General features: G+C 41.3%; 1 protein-coding gene across 3 annotated transcripts; it reads left to right on the top strand.

Annotated features, from left to right (window-relative positions):
* The first annotated feature begins 1086 nt into the window (after nucleotides 1-1086).
* On the top strand, nucleotides 1087-15588 carry LOC108681806. 3 transcript variants are annotated; one of them, XM_047883048.1, is made up of 10 exons: nucleotides 1087-1221; nucleotides 2356-4923; nucleotides 5227-5315; nucleotides 5617-5774; nucleotides 6519-8259; nucleotides 9108-10196; nucleotides 10434-10542; nucleotides 11701-11819; nucleotides 13233-13327; nucleotides 14717-15588. In XM_047883048.1, exons 1-10 carry the CDS (start codon nucleotides 1184-1186, stop codon nucleotides 14792-14794), a joined length of 6084 nt encoding a protein of 2027 aa, XP_047739004.1. In that variant the 5' UTR covers nucleotides 1087-1183; the 3' UTR covers nucleotides 14795-15588. The 3 variants fall into 3 exon arrangements, with proteins under 3 accessions (XP_047739004.1, XP_018026369.1, XP_047739002.1); XM_018170880.2 differs by having other exon boundaries at nucleotides 2356-5315; XM_047883046.1 differs by lacking the exon at nucleotides 13233-13327 and having other exon boundaries at nucleotides 2356-5315.
* The last annotated feature ends 156 nt before the right edge of the window (nucleotides 15589-15744 follow it).

Here is a 15744-nt window from a genome sequence, read left to right as displayed (position 1 = left end):
CCTTTTTAAATAGAAAGACTAATTTTGCATTTGAGGACGGTGTTTTCTGATTTATGAATTTTAGAATTTAATTGAGGGATTGATTGCAGAGCTGGGACTTGAGCTTGCTCCAGTTCATATGGGGTTGCCAATATAAGAGACACTAGAGGGTGGGAGCAGCTAAGTTAATGGTTATAAGCAAGAGTTTACTCAAAATCTTGATTCTAATAACACAATTTTTATGTTTGCAATATATTCCAATAATTAATCATTGTTTTGGTACTAAAGAATCACAATGGTATTATCAAAATGTAATAATTGGTTTCTGAAAATTGAATTTTTAATATTTTTATAAACGCATTTTTGTAAACATTTGGAAAGTTTGGTACATAGATAAAAATCAACATGAGTAACGTTTTTAGAGAAATCTGTATTAAATGAGTTTTAGGTTTTAGCTGAGAGACTAATGCACTTAACATTTATATTCTAAAATATAAATTGAAGTCACTACAGGTATACAGCACTGAAGTTATGTTAATGCTCTGCAGCCTGCACTGAAAAATTGTTCACTTTTCTTGTGCAGTTACAATTATTTTGCGTTTAGTCAGAAATTTTTGACAATTTTCAATTTGGAGTGAATTGACTCACAAACTATAAAATTTTGATTGATTTGTAGTGTATTCAATTTTGCTATAAGAATTAGAAAACAGTAATAAAAAAATGCAACAAAGTTTTGGTGAAAATTTTTCTCGATTTTGTTAAACTAATTTTTGTTCAAATTTGTTGTCAGAAAATTTGAATTATATGTTTGAACACAGAACGATCAAAGTAAGAGGGTTGGTATGAGTTGCTTGAAATGACAAGCTCAGGTTGCGTTGAAGGTGCATTTGAGCACATTTTGTGCCGGCATGCTCCATGCATGTTCAAAATTTTCATTATCTAAGTTCCAATTTGTTTCCTTCATGTCAATTGGTTGTTTAGTGGGATTTTCACAATTATTAATTTTGTATCTCGTGCTTCACATCTTGACAAATGTGCTCAGCATGAAGCCTATATGATGCATTGTGCTATTTTTGCTTTCTCTAACACTAATTCTTTTCAGTTCATTCTTGTGAAGATTCATCAGATCTAGAGATTATTATTAACTTGACTGTAAAAACAGAATAAACCTATTGCCAGACCCAGAATATAATAAACATATGCAATGAGTTCTGCAAGTGGTCACATCAAACAATTTTTTAAGTGAGTGAATTCAATTTATGTTCTTAAGATATTATGTTAAGTAGAAAATCTCCCTTGCAGTTTTTTTTAATTTTAAGTTGTTTAAGCATTTACTCCCATTGTGAGTTGCAATGAATTTTATTCATGCTATTAACTGCAGAATAGGTAGAAAATCTAATATTGAGGTGTAGAGATTGAACAACCATTTTCAAATAATAAATAATGCTAGTTGTGTTATTTCTTCATTTACTCTACAGGAGTTGGCATATTTACACACTCGACATAGGTATTTAATGAGATGAACAGGCAAGTGCTTGTAGCTGGAATTATTCATAGCTAAATACAACTTTTTGACTGATGCACCAATTCATAAGTTAGGAAGTACATATCTTTATTTGTTTCAATGTCACCCATAAAAATTTCATGAATTTGCTTTATGTTTTAATCTTAGTTTATTTCAAATTTTGCATATAAACTTGCTCTGCATGTTCTCAAGTGCTCCTCAGTAGAGAAGTAAACCTAGATGCAAAATACCAGCAGTGTTTTTTTTTATGTGCCATGGACTTTAATTTACCTCTTAGAATAGTTGCTGCATTCAGCACGGCCTTAAAGTTTTGCCCATAGGTACTAAACCTTGTTAGCATATATCTGAAAGTAGAAATTCAGGTACTATGAATGAAAGTTGTTTGCACACTGACGGAAGCTATGCAATATAATGCAAAACCCATGCCCTGATTAGCTGGCTACCAACTGAAACGATGGCATCGATAAACGATGACATTAAATTAGAAATTAATTCGTACGGTTGCTCCGTTGGCCGTGCTATATCGTCTTTTGCACGCCGTCAACCAATGAACGAATCGACGGTTTGCTAGTAAGAACAGTGAATATCCATCGAACTGCCTCTGTATCGTACTTTAGGTATACTAAACAAGTTTTTACTTCTCTCAATACACGAATTATTAAAATCAGCGTCAAAATTGTGTATTTTAGCCTATTCTGATGTCCACTCTCTTCAATTTTTGACCCGCTAGGCATTGTTTTTGTTAGTCGCGAGTATCGTTAATTTAACGATGAAGAGATGAAGCCTTGCGATTGCTAACCCTAATTAAGTCTTGTAAGAACATGCTGACAAACTTCTTTATTTTGTTTCAGCAATCTTCATGCTCTGCTCCAGGATGGCCCAGTGTCACACGACGACGCTCAGCTATCAGCCCTTATTGGGTCTTCTGTTCTTCTGCAAACGATTGTGCAGCACACTGGGCTTCATAATTTTATTCAGTCGAGCTCTCAAGTTAGGTATTCTGAAGGCTTTTATATGCTCAAAAGAAGCTTAAAGCGAAAGAATACTAGCATTAGATCTGTGTCGTACTCCAGCTCTTCTGTCTTGAAAGCCGTTACATCTGAGGAAAAAAGTAATGAAGGGCCAGTAATTTCTAACAAAGAATCAAGTTCTAAAATTGACTCGGTTAGCTTAGGTGCCACCAGAAGAAATTCTGCTGTCGATGTTGCGTCAACGAGCGATGCAGTCTGTGAGAATTATGGACACGCGTCGTCTCCAAATGGATTTGTCATGAAATTGCCTGCTTTTGGTGCCAACGCCGAATTGGCGCAGGGTTTTTCACCACTTGCTTGGGATGTTCGACCTTCTCTTGTCACCTCTTCCAAAGAGTCAGCAGCCGAAAATAATGGCAAAAATTACCCTCAAATGACAGGCGATTTACATGTGAATGTGAAATTACCTGCTCGAAGTACATCTGGGAATTCGATATCAGGTCCATATCATTCCAATTCTCCGCTTCAAAACAGCGAGTCTCTGAAGATAAGTTCTTTATCTAAGCGTAAAGTTCTGCTGCCTACTGTAGAGCCTGATGTGCATCGCGCTCGTGTAGTTGATCACAATAACGATGGGTTGTCTTTGAGCGATGCAGTCAAATCTTCTCCTGGTGTAAAGACTAACTTACTTGGGAAACGTGAGAGTGCAAGAGCCTCAAAAATCATAGAAACGGCTGTCTATCCCCCGGTGGACGAAACTGTTTACTTTGACCTTGTCGACAGTTCGGTATTTGACGGATCCCTTCCTTCGGATGACTCGAAGGATCTATCATCACGATCAAATTGCTTTGCCTCCATCGATGCTTCTGCAAGTGACTTGGAATCGCAGTCACTATCGACGTCTCAGCCACTGATTAGCTGCAATGTTGAGCTTAGTAATCAGAACGAGCTTGACGATTCCCAAGAACCTTCATTGCCTTCAGTGCGCAAACCTAGCAAGTGCAACCTCTCTCTGTCCAGCATTGTTTGTTACCGACGATCCAACCCCTTTGATGGACTTTCGAGCCTCATGAAAGATTCTGAGGCTGATGATTTGGAACTTGCCAGATCTAACAATTCAGATTTTCACAGCAATGAAGTACTCCGTGAAGCTTCAGATATGAACAGCGATGCCACAACGTTCAATATCAAACCACACATGGAGCACGAAGAGCACAGCCGTGACAGCGACGCGTCTCGTTTGGATGAACTTAAAGCGGAGCTTCGTTTGGTCATCGCGCAGAATAAGGAAAGACGTACCAATATTGTCGTGGGGCGGCCTCAAGCGGTTAGCACTCCGTTGGTACCAAGCAATACTCCCGTCGTGTACGATCGCTCTCACCAGGATGTTTTTACGTTCCCTTCATTGACGGAGTCTGATTTCAACCAAGCTGCCATATTAGATGAAGACAATGAAGCATCTGAGTTCACGTATTTATCTCCGTGCCCAAACATGTTAACTGAACCTGCTGGAAACACGAAGATTGTTCCCGAAGATCCCCTAAATGATAAGCACGTGTCATCAGGAGCCGATAGCGTCGAACTTCCATGCGCGGCTCCTAACTCTCCCGGTGGATGTGGTGATACAAACCCGGAACTCTGTTATCCAGTACTAAGCGTTTGTCCACCTACACCTCAGTCCGAAGAACCTTGCCTGCATGATCATGCCCCTGAGCCCTTTATTGCACAGGGAGGAATTGATGCCAATGAAAAGTTGGCTGCTGTGATAGATGAAGACCTTTCTGGAGCAATCACAAACCAAGGCCTCCAGAACAACCAGGAAACAACTGAAATAATTCAACGCCATTCTGAACTTCCTCAAATTTCGACAACTGAAGTTCATGGAAAATTGTATCCAACTCCAAAGTTAAGTTCCTCAACTTGTAACTTTTTACCAGATGATCATAGAAGTTTGGATGAACACATGACTTTTCCACGTAGGTTTACCACATTTCCTAGAATGCCTCATCGCGCAAATATATTAGAGAAGGCAAATTCTGCGTTGCATCGTTTTCACACACCTAATTTGTTGGACGGCTACGTATTTATTGGTGGATCGGAGTTAAATGAGTCTCCTGAGCTTATGTCCAAGGCTAGTAACGATTCAGTCGTCGATTCATCAATTTCCACTGCCAACTCAGACTTAAATTACCGCCACGAAACTTCATTGGCAAAATCTTACAAAGAAGAAGAGAATTCTTCAATTTCTATTAGTATTTTGGAGCGTCGCGACCGACCCGAAGCATCATATACTGAAATTACAGAGTGTTTTTCAGTACAAGACCAAACGAGAGATAGTTCTTTGCGTTGCCGGAGTTCTTCAAGCACGACTGCGCAAGCTGGATCTGAAACCTCTGCAGATACGATGGTGCCCGCTGTTAATACAGATAATGACTCCAAGATTGATGAATCAGGATGTTCTGAAAAATTCAATTATTCTAACGTTGATCCGGTTGTTGCATTAGCTCGTTGTTCTCAATCGAGTAGCTCTTGTGAAGTTGATAAACCTCAAAAACTAGTAAGCGCGTGCATATCCCAACCAGCAATAAACGTTGCGCGGGAACCTAACAGTATTGCTGTCAAAGCTACAAAAGAAGAAGGGGAACCTTTCCAAATTATTGCCGACTCTACAAGCGCAGGAAGAAATATGCCTACACACTTAGGAGCATGCGAAAGTGAGGTCATGGAGGCATGGCCTCATAACAAGATGAAATCGAGCCTGAAGAAGCCTCTTGAACTATTGACCGCTGAACAAGGGAAGGAACTTCCTGTCGGGTTCGGCGATGCTGCTCGAGATGCAGGTAATTGGTTGTTGATTGAAAACATGATTGTCTGTATTTTAGCCTAGGTATTGCATGCAAACTTTGAACTCCGAACGCGCTACAATGACTCCTTGGCCTGTATAGGTCGTAAAGCTTGATTCAAGCGCTTCATCGCACGAACCTTTACGTGCTCTTATATTGACCACAATCTAACACCAACTAACGCAAATGAGCAATAACTCATTTGTATTTCTCTTTCAATTTTGGTAGCATGTAAGTTGAATTGATTATAAAAACCTAAATGAGAAATTGTGGCTTAATCTTGCACCTACCTCTGCAGGACTTGCGTCATTTCATTTTATGCAAGACCATCGATCAGAACCTCCGATGATATCTGCGTCGCCTCGCCCCAGTCCTGGCTACCCGTACGCTCTGGAGCCTATTCCTGAGATGCCTGATGACGAGCAATCTTCTCATGCCACCCGCATTGTGGCCACGGTATTGTTATAGAACCTCTGTTCATTTGTAACCCTTGTTAGCGCATTTTCTCATTTATGGAAAAAATGCACTATTGTGCTCGCCATGTCCGTCTGTCTGTCTGTCTGTCTGTCTGTCCGTCTGTCCGTGACCTCAAGTTTACGTCGACGAGAAAATGCGCTCTCTGTCACTCACTGCAGTGAGTATTGAGTAATATTTTTTAATTTATTCACTCATCAGGCAGTTATAATCTTGTACCGAGTGCCCAGATCTCATATTTTGTTTCCGGCTGTAAAATATTTTGTTTTATCAATTTGCAATCGCTCAGACTGTGGACTAGCCATAGCCTCATCAGCGTTTAAGATTTTCATAAATCTTTCGTATTTTCTTCGTAATTTTCCTATTTCTATTCCTCCCTCGTCACACAAACGAAATTTTTAACGAACAGCAACATCAAAACGCCAAATCAGTCACAATTAAATATTTAGACTCGACTCGTTAGCTTCACTGAATGTGCGCTCTTTCATTTTTCACATTATTTGGTTTGAACGATTGGTATCTATTATATAATCAAATTTTTCTTACCTTAATTAACGTCGCATTTTTCGGGGGATGTGAGTATGCAATACCTAAGCTTTCCGCCGATGATAAATTATCAAACCTCGGTTGAAATGCAAGTTTTTATCAAGTTTTTTCCCTAAAGAAGAGTTTATTCAGTCGCCTCAGGTTATGATGTGTTTATAAATTTCCATTGACGTTTTACAGGAACATTTCCAGGAAACGTGTCATTCCTTGGTGCATTGTCGCCACCTGCGCGACGAGAACTCAAGTCTCAAGAGTGAGAATTCTCGGCTCAGGGAACTGGTAATGGATTTGAAGACGCGCCCAATTGTAACTGATGATCAGCTTGCGCAAATTTCTCGGTTTAAGAACGACCTGGCGTCGTACATCGCTGCAGTGACGGAGGAAAACTTCTATCTGAAAATGAGTAACGATGGTTTTCGGAGAGAATCGAAACAAGCTATGAATATGTTGAGAGTTGTTCTAGAAGATTGCGTTAGTTTGAAACTAGCGTTGAGCCAGATAAAATATGCACAACTTTCAGCGGCTCCTTGTTTAGAACAAGGTACTGAAAGGCTAGCGCTTGCTGAAAATCTGTCTTCGGATAGCGCACATCCTGAAAATGAGACGCTAGAAGATCGAGTTGCGTCTTTCCCTTACGGGATTGATTCAGTAAAGAACAAACTAGCTGAGAAAGATCCTAAGTCTGCCAATGTCGACGCTAAAGGCTTTGAAAACGGGCACGATTGTGTCTTGCAACACGAGCTTAGTAGCTCACAAGACCCAGCAGCCTCACACGAAAATTCTAGTAATGAAATCGACCTCTTTACGGCTGTCAGCATGAAGTGCTTGCTGCAAAAATATTCTGCCAATCGTGTGGCTATGGATGAACTCAGAGATCAAGTCTGGCATGTTCTCATGGCTATATCAAGGTCGCCTGAATTGTTCAATGAAGAGCTGTTTGGACAAAAGTTTCTTCACTTGTGGGAGACTCGGTCTTTGCACTTTTTGCTTGACAGGAGCAAAACACTCGCTCAGTCCTACGCTTCTGCGGACTTCAAAACTGAGATACTAGCAAAGACCATGGTGTTCCCTGGTCGTGATAGGTGGGAGTCCAACATTTTTTACGTAATGCCGAAAAGCTTGTCTATTCGTCATGGAGTCTCTCGGTCTGTTGCCTCCGCCATTTCGCCTTTAATAGGCTGTCTTGGAGGACCATCGTCTGGCAAGATGTTCCGAACTCGTCGCACTCAAACTGATCAAGCGTCGTCGACTGAAAACAAACTCGTTCAAACCGATGTCACAAGTGTTAATGTCTGTTCAGCTGACACTCGCAATATCTCGCTCGAGATTCCACTTCGTCGAACTTCAGTAGAAGGAACTAGTTGTGACGTAAGTAATACGGAGAATGCGTGCGCGATCGTGGATGACATTCGTTGCTCTGCAGGAATGGGCGCGAGTGTTGATTCGCAAGGTAAACCACATGAAGCTGCGTCCTTCGTCCATGGAGACGTTCAATGTCAAGATCGTGTCGTGACAGGCGTTGATTTGCCGCTAGCGCACTCGCCTGAAGATCACAGTGTAGAAGCATCCATCCTTAAGAGTGGGGAGGATTTACAAAAAGCAGGCGTTCTCGAGAGCAATGATCAAACAGATGGGTTTTCTTCCCGTAAAAATGTTCAAGGAGTCGAAGTTCCTGGCTTGTACATCGATGCAACTGGAGTACCTTCTGTTAGTGACGCCGCCTTTGAGACATCTCCTGTCAAACGAACCAATTGTGATGAACAAGAGTCTATTCCGTTGGAAAGCGCACCACTAAAACTAATTCCAGCCCTAAGTCTTTGTACGAAGAGCGAATTGTCATGCTATCAACAAGCATGTCTGGCACAACTTGTTCAGCGATCGTCACGCGCACTGCAACCTGAACCTCGAGCAGGATATGGAGGTTGGTGTAGGCAATGTATAATCTTGCGGCAGTTTCTGTGGTTATACGATATGGGAGTTTGAGGTAATTCAGGAAAACTGAATGAGTTGGGGTAATAGAATAAATAAATTTGAGAATTTGGGGTTGATGAGGACTTGACCAATCGCGGCTACTCAATTGGGTCGTCGCGACTCGTAGCAGGAAAGCTCGTGACGACTACTCGAGTCGTCTAGGCAAGTCGTTTCCAAACTTTTTGTAATAAAATAACTCATGAAAATCCTGTACAGTGGCCGATTACCTCCAACTAATACAATATATTTGTGTTTTATGAATAGTATGTATTATTTCCCAAATATTTTGTTGAATGCGTTGATGATTAGAGCAGTTGAATTCATTAATAATTATAATTTAATTGAAACGTACAGTTACGCCTCTTTTCAGGTTTGCTGATGCAGGTCCATCTCAAATTTGTCGAAACTTGTCTCTGAATTGAAAGGCATGAAAATGCACACTGACTTCCGATATTTGAGGCATTTCACTTACTCGACTCTCTTTCACGCCTTAAAGTTACGACACAACTTTCACAACTTAAAGTTACGACTGGGGCTTTATCGTGAATGAAACGACGATAATTTGAAATATATTGAAGTGGATATAGATAAACCCTCAAGTTCTGTTGCCACTCAATGTCTACTTTGAATCACTTAGCTCGCTCATCTTGTGGTTCTGTCGTGCAGCCGTTCGAGACCTAATCCAATGCTATCAGTTTAGTAGTGCAGCTTGCCGGGGGCATATTTATGTGACAACCATTTTAAAAATCGAAATATTTCCAGTTTCCTCGATCTTTAACATTTTTTGTTGGTTTTCAGAAGCTCAAGACAGTTTCAACGCAGAAGTTGTATCGGTGCAGCCTTCAAATATTCCTGCAACTGAAAATAATCACTCTCAAGCTGCAGATCTTGTTCGGCAGTCTGATGGAAGCAAATTCGTTGGACTCTGCACGAACTTGAGGGAATTGAGCGTCCCACAAAAGGCAACTACGCACAGTGAAGAAGAAGCTAGTTTGTTTGCATTTAGTTCTCCTGAGGAAGAAGTAAGCGGTATGCGTGGTTTTAGTTCACGATATACTGGTAGCCGTGAAAAGGTACCCTTCAATCTTTGGCGACACGGCGTTCGTAGGGCTCGAACCAGATCGCTGCCGACAGCTTGCTCGTCCGAGGTTCGTGCGATGGCCGAAGTCGATTCTGATCGAAGTCAAAAAGGGGACTTCTTGGCTTCCTCTTCCTGCAACCTTGTAAACCATCAATTCATGGATGCCGATTCTAGACCCGCGACGCCGTATCCTGTTTCATCTCGTTCCCTTCTTCAGACACGTTCCTCGTCCAACCACCTACCGTCGCTGCTTCCTGATGGACCGAAGATCTCCGTGTTGCCTGAAGAGGAAAATGCGTATTCCCCAACGGCATGGAACTCTTCGCCGAGCAGTGTGCGCAAATTATCTGGGGGCGCAGAAGCTCTAAGAACCGTTGGTGCCTACTCACCTGTGGGCGTCGTTACTGACTCAGCAAGAGCCAAACAAACTGTCAAGATTTTTCCTGCGGAGGTGCCTGCGTTTATCCCTCCGTTATCTTCCTTGAACTATGAGCCCATTGCCTCTGCTACCATCAACACGTCTGGCGTCGTTGGAAGTGAGGGCGATACTGTGGCATCGTCGAACGGTCCTTCTTACTTGACGAAGGAAAAAAGTTTCTTCTCAAAACCTAGCCATGTCCTCATAGAGGCCCTAGCCCCGATGCACCCATCGGGTTCGAGAGATGCTGGGGACGAGGATCTTCCTTTTCCGACACCGGATGACGCCGCCGCCGCCGCCGCCGCCATGAGCGGACGCGCCGAACGCCATCGGACGACATCTTTGGACGCCGTCTCGCCTGGTCCATCATCACCCATCGTTGGTGGCGGTAATAAACTACATCAATTATGACTGTAGCTAGCACTTACGTTTGGCATTATTTTCTCGTCGGAGGTTCTTGTCTCGTTATAGATTAATTTGTCTATTATATACGTTATGATTGAATCTAATTACCGATGTTCTGTGCATATTCTGAAATGCTTTTCAAACAATTGGTATTAAATGCCTCTGCTTTAAATGTGTTTTGACTAGCATGATATACTAACTCCCGCTGTGGCTCACTCAGAATTCAGTCTGCCTGCTGGTGTGAGAAGAGGAGCGGCGTTCTCTTCAAGAATTGTAGACGTCAACGAGCTCAAATATTACCTCCTGCAGCACTTCCCTTGCGTTGACAGGTGCGTGTGAAGCTCTTACTGCTTCTCTGCTCCCAATAATGCGTTCAGGGTGCCAGACCGTTCGAGTTATGATAGTTTTTGATAATACCAAACTATCAACAACATTCTAACTTATCGATGTATATCTGCATGATTATGAATTGAATTATTTATGCTGTTTTTTTGTGATGCTTGTAGAAAAACTTGAGCAACTTTAGTATGTGTTCCGGACATACCGTGACAAACTACGTAGTATTGTTTCGCGTTGTTAGTTATCGTATAATGATGGGGGGAAAATGTGTTGGGGTGTGACCACTAATTCTAATTTCGTCGTGATCGCAGGTTGAGCGCCTCTCCCATTGTAATTGCTTTGTATTTAATCCATAATTTTGTATTTGATTGCCAATAATTTTACGCTCTCAGGAATCCATTAAGATATTAATTAGGCGAATTTATATGTGTAGTTAAGTTATTTCACTCATCGTGCCTTGTGGGCATCGTTGAGCTAAACATGTATACTGTAAAGACTTACGCTGAAGCATGGGGTTCGAACATCTAGAGGTCTGCAGCAACCCTTCATAACATAACGTAACATAACATATTGATCTCGGCGCTGAAGTGTAGGCCTGATGTGGCCTGTCGCCGATTCTTTTCCTTTTCGTGCCTTGTTCACAGAAGATCTAAAATCGTGTCATTTGACCGGATCTTTTCATGACTGACGATAGTTTCAAGTAGCTACTAGACTTCCACCGGGTTCGATATGGTGCTAGGCATTTCAAATCTGAACATATATTTTTCCATAGCTTTATCTAGTCTCATACATAATGTGTATTATCTCAGTGCTTCTTTTTTTCCACCACGAAAATTATTTCGAGTAAAGAAGTGGCATGCTTACTAGACACTTGATTTGATTAGAAGTCAAGTCAATTAGAAGTAAATTCGATTTAATTTACTAAATTGTAGTAAATTCGATTCGAAACGCCTTCCGAATTCCAGTTGCTTTTGACCATTCCCTCCATTTCTTCGCTCGACCCTAACTGTCTGTATTGCATACATGTACCCTTGCATTCTCTTGATATTAATGATTTACTACTCCATGTATATTCCCTCATTATGACCATTCCCTCTAGTTTGGGCTGCTATTTTATTTGCTAATAAATGATAATTTCTTTACTCCAGGGCTCGTCTCGAGTCGCTCCTAAAGGCAGTGCGGGAGGACTGCGCTGGTGGCTCCATCTTAGGCAAAACTTTCGCTGAGATTGCCGCGCTCTTCAGGGAAAAACTTTGTCACAGTAAAGGTTTGTTGTGTTAAACTTAGCGAAAACAAAAAGAATTATTTTTTTTTGCTCTGCTTTAGGTGAGTAATGTTTGTTATGTTAAACTTATCGAAAACAAAAAGAATTATTTCTTTTTGCTCTGCTTTAGGTGAGTAATGTTTTAAATGATCTTCAGATATGAGATTTCCACTGTATCGCCTCTGAACATAAGGAAAGAATTTGAGTTATTTCGGATCAGAATTAACATCCGGATAGAGTTCACGTACGCGAATATTTATCAGTAAATGGATGATGCGTTATTAGGTTATTAGATCATGTTTTAGATAAACTTATGCGTATATTTAATATCTAGGACAGGCCAATAATTATGGTTTTATTCTTTGTTTTACTGGATCGATTTCTCACACTTACGTTGGACCCGAACTCCTACACCGTTTATATTGTACATGAACGCTCTACTCGTTAGTCCATTGCCTTGAAATTGTCCTCAGTATTGCATTAATGGTCCATATTTCAAGTTGTGCATATTTTCGGATAACTATATTAGTTGAATGGTATGGTATGGACCATTGATTTCATTATTATTGGTCCATATTTTCGGAGTACACTCTCGTCAGTATTGCCTAAGGCAAGACTCTACCTCAATGACGTCCCGAAAATTACACGACAATTATTGTGTGTATCTTTTTAGGAAGGTAATGCGGCTCATCTCCTAGTTTAAGATACTCCTAATGCTGGGACCCTTTCATTAAAAAGTTCTTAGATAATCCTAGCTGTCTAGTCCATCATTAGCTCTGATTCTTTTCTCATGCTTTGATGAGTTTAAATTAATTTTTTTAGTTAAATTTCATAAATATAGAATATTATTCAGGTAAGTAATGCTGTTCTGGGAGATCTCTTTTGCTTTGATGCGTTTAAATTCTATTTTTTTAAGTTAAATTTCATGAATATTATTTAGTAATGCTGTTCTGGGAGATCTCTTTATTAGGAATAAGTAACTTCTCGGTTTGGCTACACGGATTCATTTTACCTTGAGAGGATTCACATCATGGTCCATAATCCATGTAGGAGCAGCGCGACTATGTGGTAAGTGCGGCTGACGCGCCCGCTGGCCCAAGTCTGTGAGTGTTGAACTCTTCTTCTGATTTACCTATCAATATTTGATTTGTTATTTCAGCCATGTACGTATCGCGCATGTAGCCACGTCCGTATCGCGCGTGTAGCCACGTCCGTATCGCGCTATCCTTCACGTCCGTATCGCGCGTGCATCCTTCACATCCGTATCGCGCGTGTATCCTTCACGTCCGTATCGCGCGTGCATCCTTCACGTCCGTATCGCGCGTGCATCCTTCACGTCCGTATCGCGCGTGTAGCCACGTCCGTATCGCTCGTATAGCCATTAGCCACGTCCGTATGTATCCTTCACGTCCCTAGGGTCCGAGGAGGGCAGCTGCTGCATGATCTGCGGGGGTCCCTATGGCCGCAAGAAGACGTCAGTGCTCACCTGCTTCCACTGCTTCCATGCCCAGGTCAGCTGTTAAGGTGCTTGTACACGGGGACAGTACTGGCGGCAAGTAGATGAGAAAAATGCCAAATGTCTACCGCTTGGTGTCTATCCCGCAAGTAAGCTTAGACACCAGACAAGTTTAAGGTGCCGCCGTGTCGGTATCTAGTCGTTACCGGTACGGCGGCACCTTAAACTTGCCTCGTGTCTAAGCTTACTTGCGGGATAGACACCAAGCGGCAGACATTTGGCAGATCTACTTGCCGCCAGTACTGTCCCCGTGTACAAGCACCTTTAGCCTACTTCATTCACTACCTGTTGAGCTTTCACTGTGCGATGGCATGGTAGTATCACGGTTGTGGGGTTGAATGAAAGCTGAGTCTTCTGCTAAGGTTTACTTTAACACCGTAACTAAGAGCGGCTAGAACCTGCTGAAGCCGAAGACCAGAAGCTAGAGAGCGATAGGAGAAGCGGGTGCTTCCTCTTACAGGGAAATAAGGCAAGGGACCTAGAAGTTAGGGTAGGCACACAGTGGAAGCAGGTTTGCCCGTGCGGGCAACCTGCTCCAACCTGCCACAAGAATGAACATAGGATAATAATGTAAGTGTTGACAGTGAAAACCTGTACGAATAGGCTTCTGTATTCTATGGATTCAGGCACCAGCCTGAGCAGGTAACCAGCACGCTGGCAACCTGCTTTCACTGTGTGCGTACCCTTACACTAGAATCCGACAACTCGCAGTACATGTTGCATATAGGTGATATGTTTATTCTAACACTACGTAAACCCTATATTATTTTCATTGTTCTGACGGCAGCCTTAGGACAATAATATGTTCTATTGCTAATACCTACTTGCCTCAGCCGATTATTGTCTTGGCTGTGGGTTACAAGTGTCTACGTAAGTTGTTGCTTATGGGCTGACGATATTGTTGTTAATTATGTGTGTAAATCGATTGACCGCATGTTAGGAATAATTTTTAAATTGGGTAAACCTTGACGTTATTTCAAACTATGTTATGCGAAAGTACACTTTCAACATATATGTAAAAACGCGATGGATGTTTATCTTTCGTAATGGGAATCTTCATCAATGCTGGGATTATTAAAATAGAATGCCTCGTATTAAGGCGGTATAATTACTTATAGATATTTGTTGGGTGCATTACATAGGCAGTTAAAAACGAGGACTTGTCATGCACTTCACAGTCTCGCTCTATCTCGATAGTCCAGCACGCGGGTTTTCATGACAGGAGGCCTGTAACAGCAGCCATCGCCTATCTGTAATGTTGGCTATGTGTACGACTTATGTGTACGTACTAGCTTGGATGTCCAGGAATAATTGCTCAATATATACGTGTTATTTCCTTATTATGAAATTTCTAAACCACTCTCATTTCATTTTTCATTTGCAGTGTCTGCACCATTGGAAGCAGATCGAGAATAGCTGCCCACTCTGCGCCGGTCCTCTGTCGTTCATCACTTCTCCGTGATGTCTCCTCTGAATGATGTCACGATGGCTTCATTTTTCAGATTTCTTGCGTCTAACGGAAGAAAGTGTGGCTCCACATTTCGGATTTCTTGCGTCAACGGAAGAAAGTATAGCTCCACTTTTCGGATTTCTCGCGTCTAACAGAAGAAAGTCATTTTTCCAGCATGTCTTCTCTGTTATATTTTCATTATGACCTAGAGGAAATGAACTAGTCTTGCTTTCATTTATAAGTTTTTTAATAGGAGTTGATGATAGTTAGAAACCTGAAAATAAATCAAGGGATGTTCTTCTCTGTAGGCATTGCCTATTTAATTTCTGCAGTTTCCGTTAGCTCTGTATTACCATCAATCACTGTACTGAACAAAAATAACATCCATTTTTATTCGTGAAAGCTCATCTAAGTTTATTCAGGTTCTTACAGGAAAATTTATTTATATAGGTTTTTTGATAAATTAGTACATACGCATCATGTGCAATGGTGGAGTAGAGGTTAGAAGTTCAATTTACCCGATCTTTCATAGCGGTGCTAGATTTTTAACAAGGAGATTGAATGTCGTATTGACTACTACTTGATGCTCCAAGTAATACAACCTTTTCTTATTTGCTCGTTATGAAAAAGTTTTTATTTGATCGATTAGGAAATCTCACTTTTCAGGAGTCTCGAATGTTCTCGAGATTTCACAATAATTTCTAGTATTTTTTTTTTGAACGTTCGTGGCGCCTGTTTTTTCAGGTATTTGTAGTCACATCCTTACTTTTCGAATCGGAAATTTGAAGTAAAGAAGTTTAAGTGGACGAATTTCTTTCGGCTTTTGCACAAAGCGCGACGTCGACAACAAAGTTTAGAATTTTCAACTAAACCTCCCGATACGAACGAGGGTTGTGCATCAATTTCAGTAAATGGGAGAAAATTCAATAATGACCGTGACCATGAGCGACGTTTTACGTCAC

The sequence above is a fragment of the Hyalella azteca genome, unplaced genomic scaffold (genome assembly GCF_000764305.2).
Source record: "Hyalella azteca isolate HAZT.00-mixed unplaced genomic scaffold, Hazt_2.0.2 contig1591, whole genome shotgun sequence".
In the NCBI taxonomy this organism is placed as follows: Eukaryota; Metazoa; Arthropoda; class Malacostraca; order Amphipoda; family Hyalellidae; genus Hyalella; species Hyalella azteca.
The sequence above is the reverse complement of the archived record's forward strand: the minus strand, read 5'-3'. Positions and strand labels throughout refer to the sequence as shown.

Coding starts and splice junctions, on each gene's coding strand:
- LOC108681806 (XM_018170880.2), top strand. CDS start 1,184: ATGAGTTCTGCAAGTGGTCACATCAAACAATTTTTTAA. Junction 1,222..2,355: donor CACATCAAACAATTTTTTAA/GTGAGTGAATTC, acceptor ATTTTGTTTCAG/CAATCTTCATGCTCTGCTCC. Junction 10,543..11,700: donor CACTTCCCTTGCGTTGACAG/GTGCGTGTGAAG, acceptor TCTTTACTCCAG/GGCTCGTCTCGAGTCGCTCC.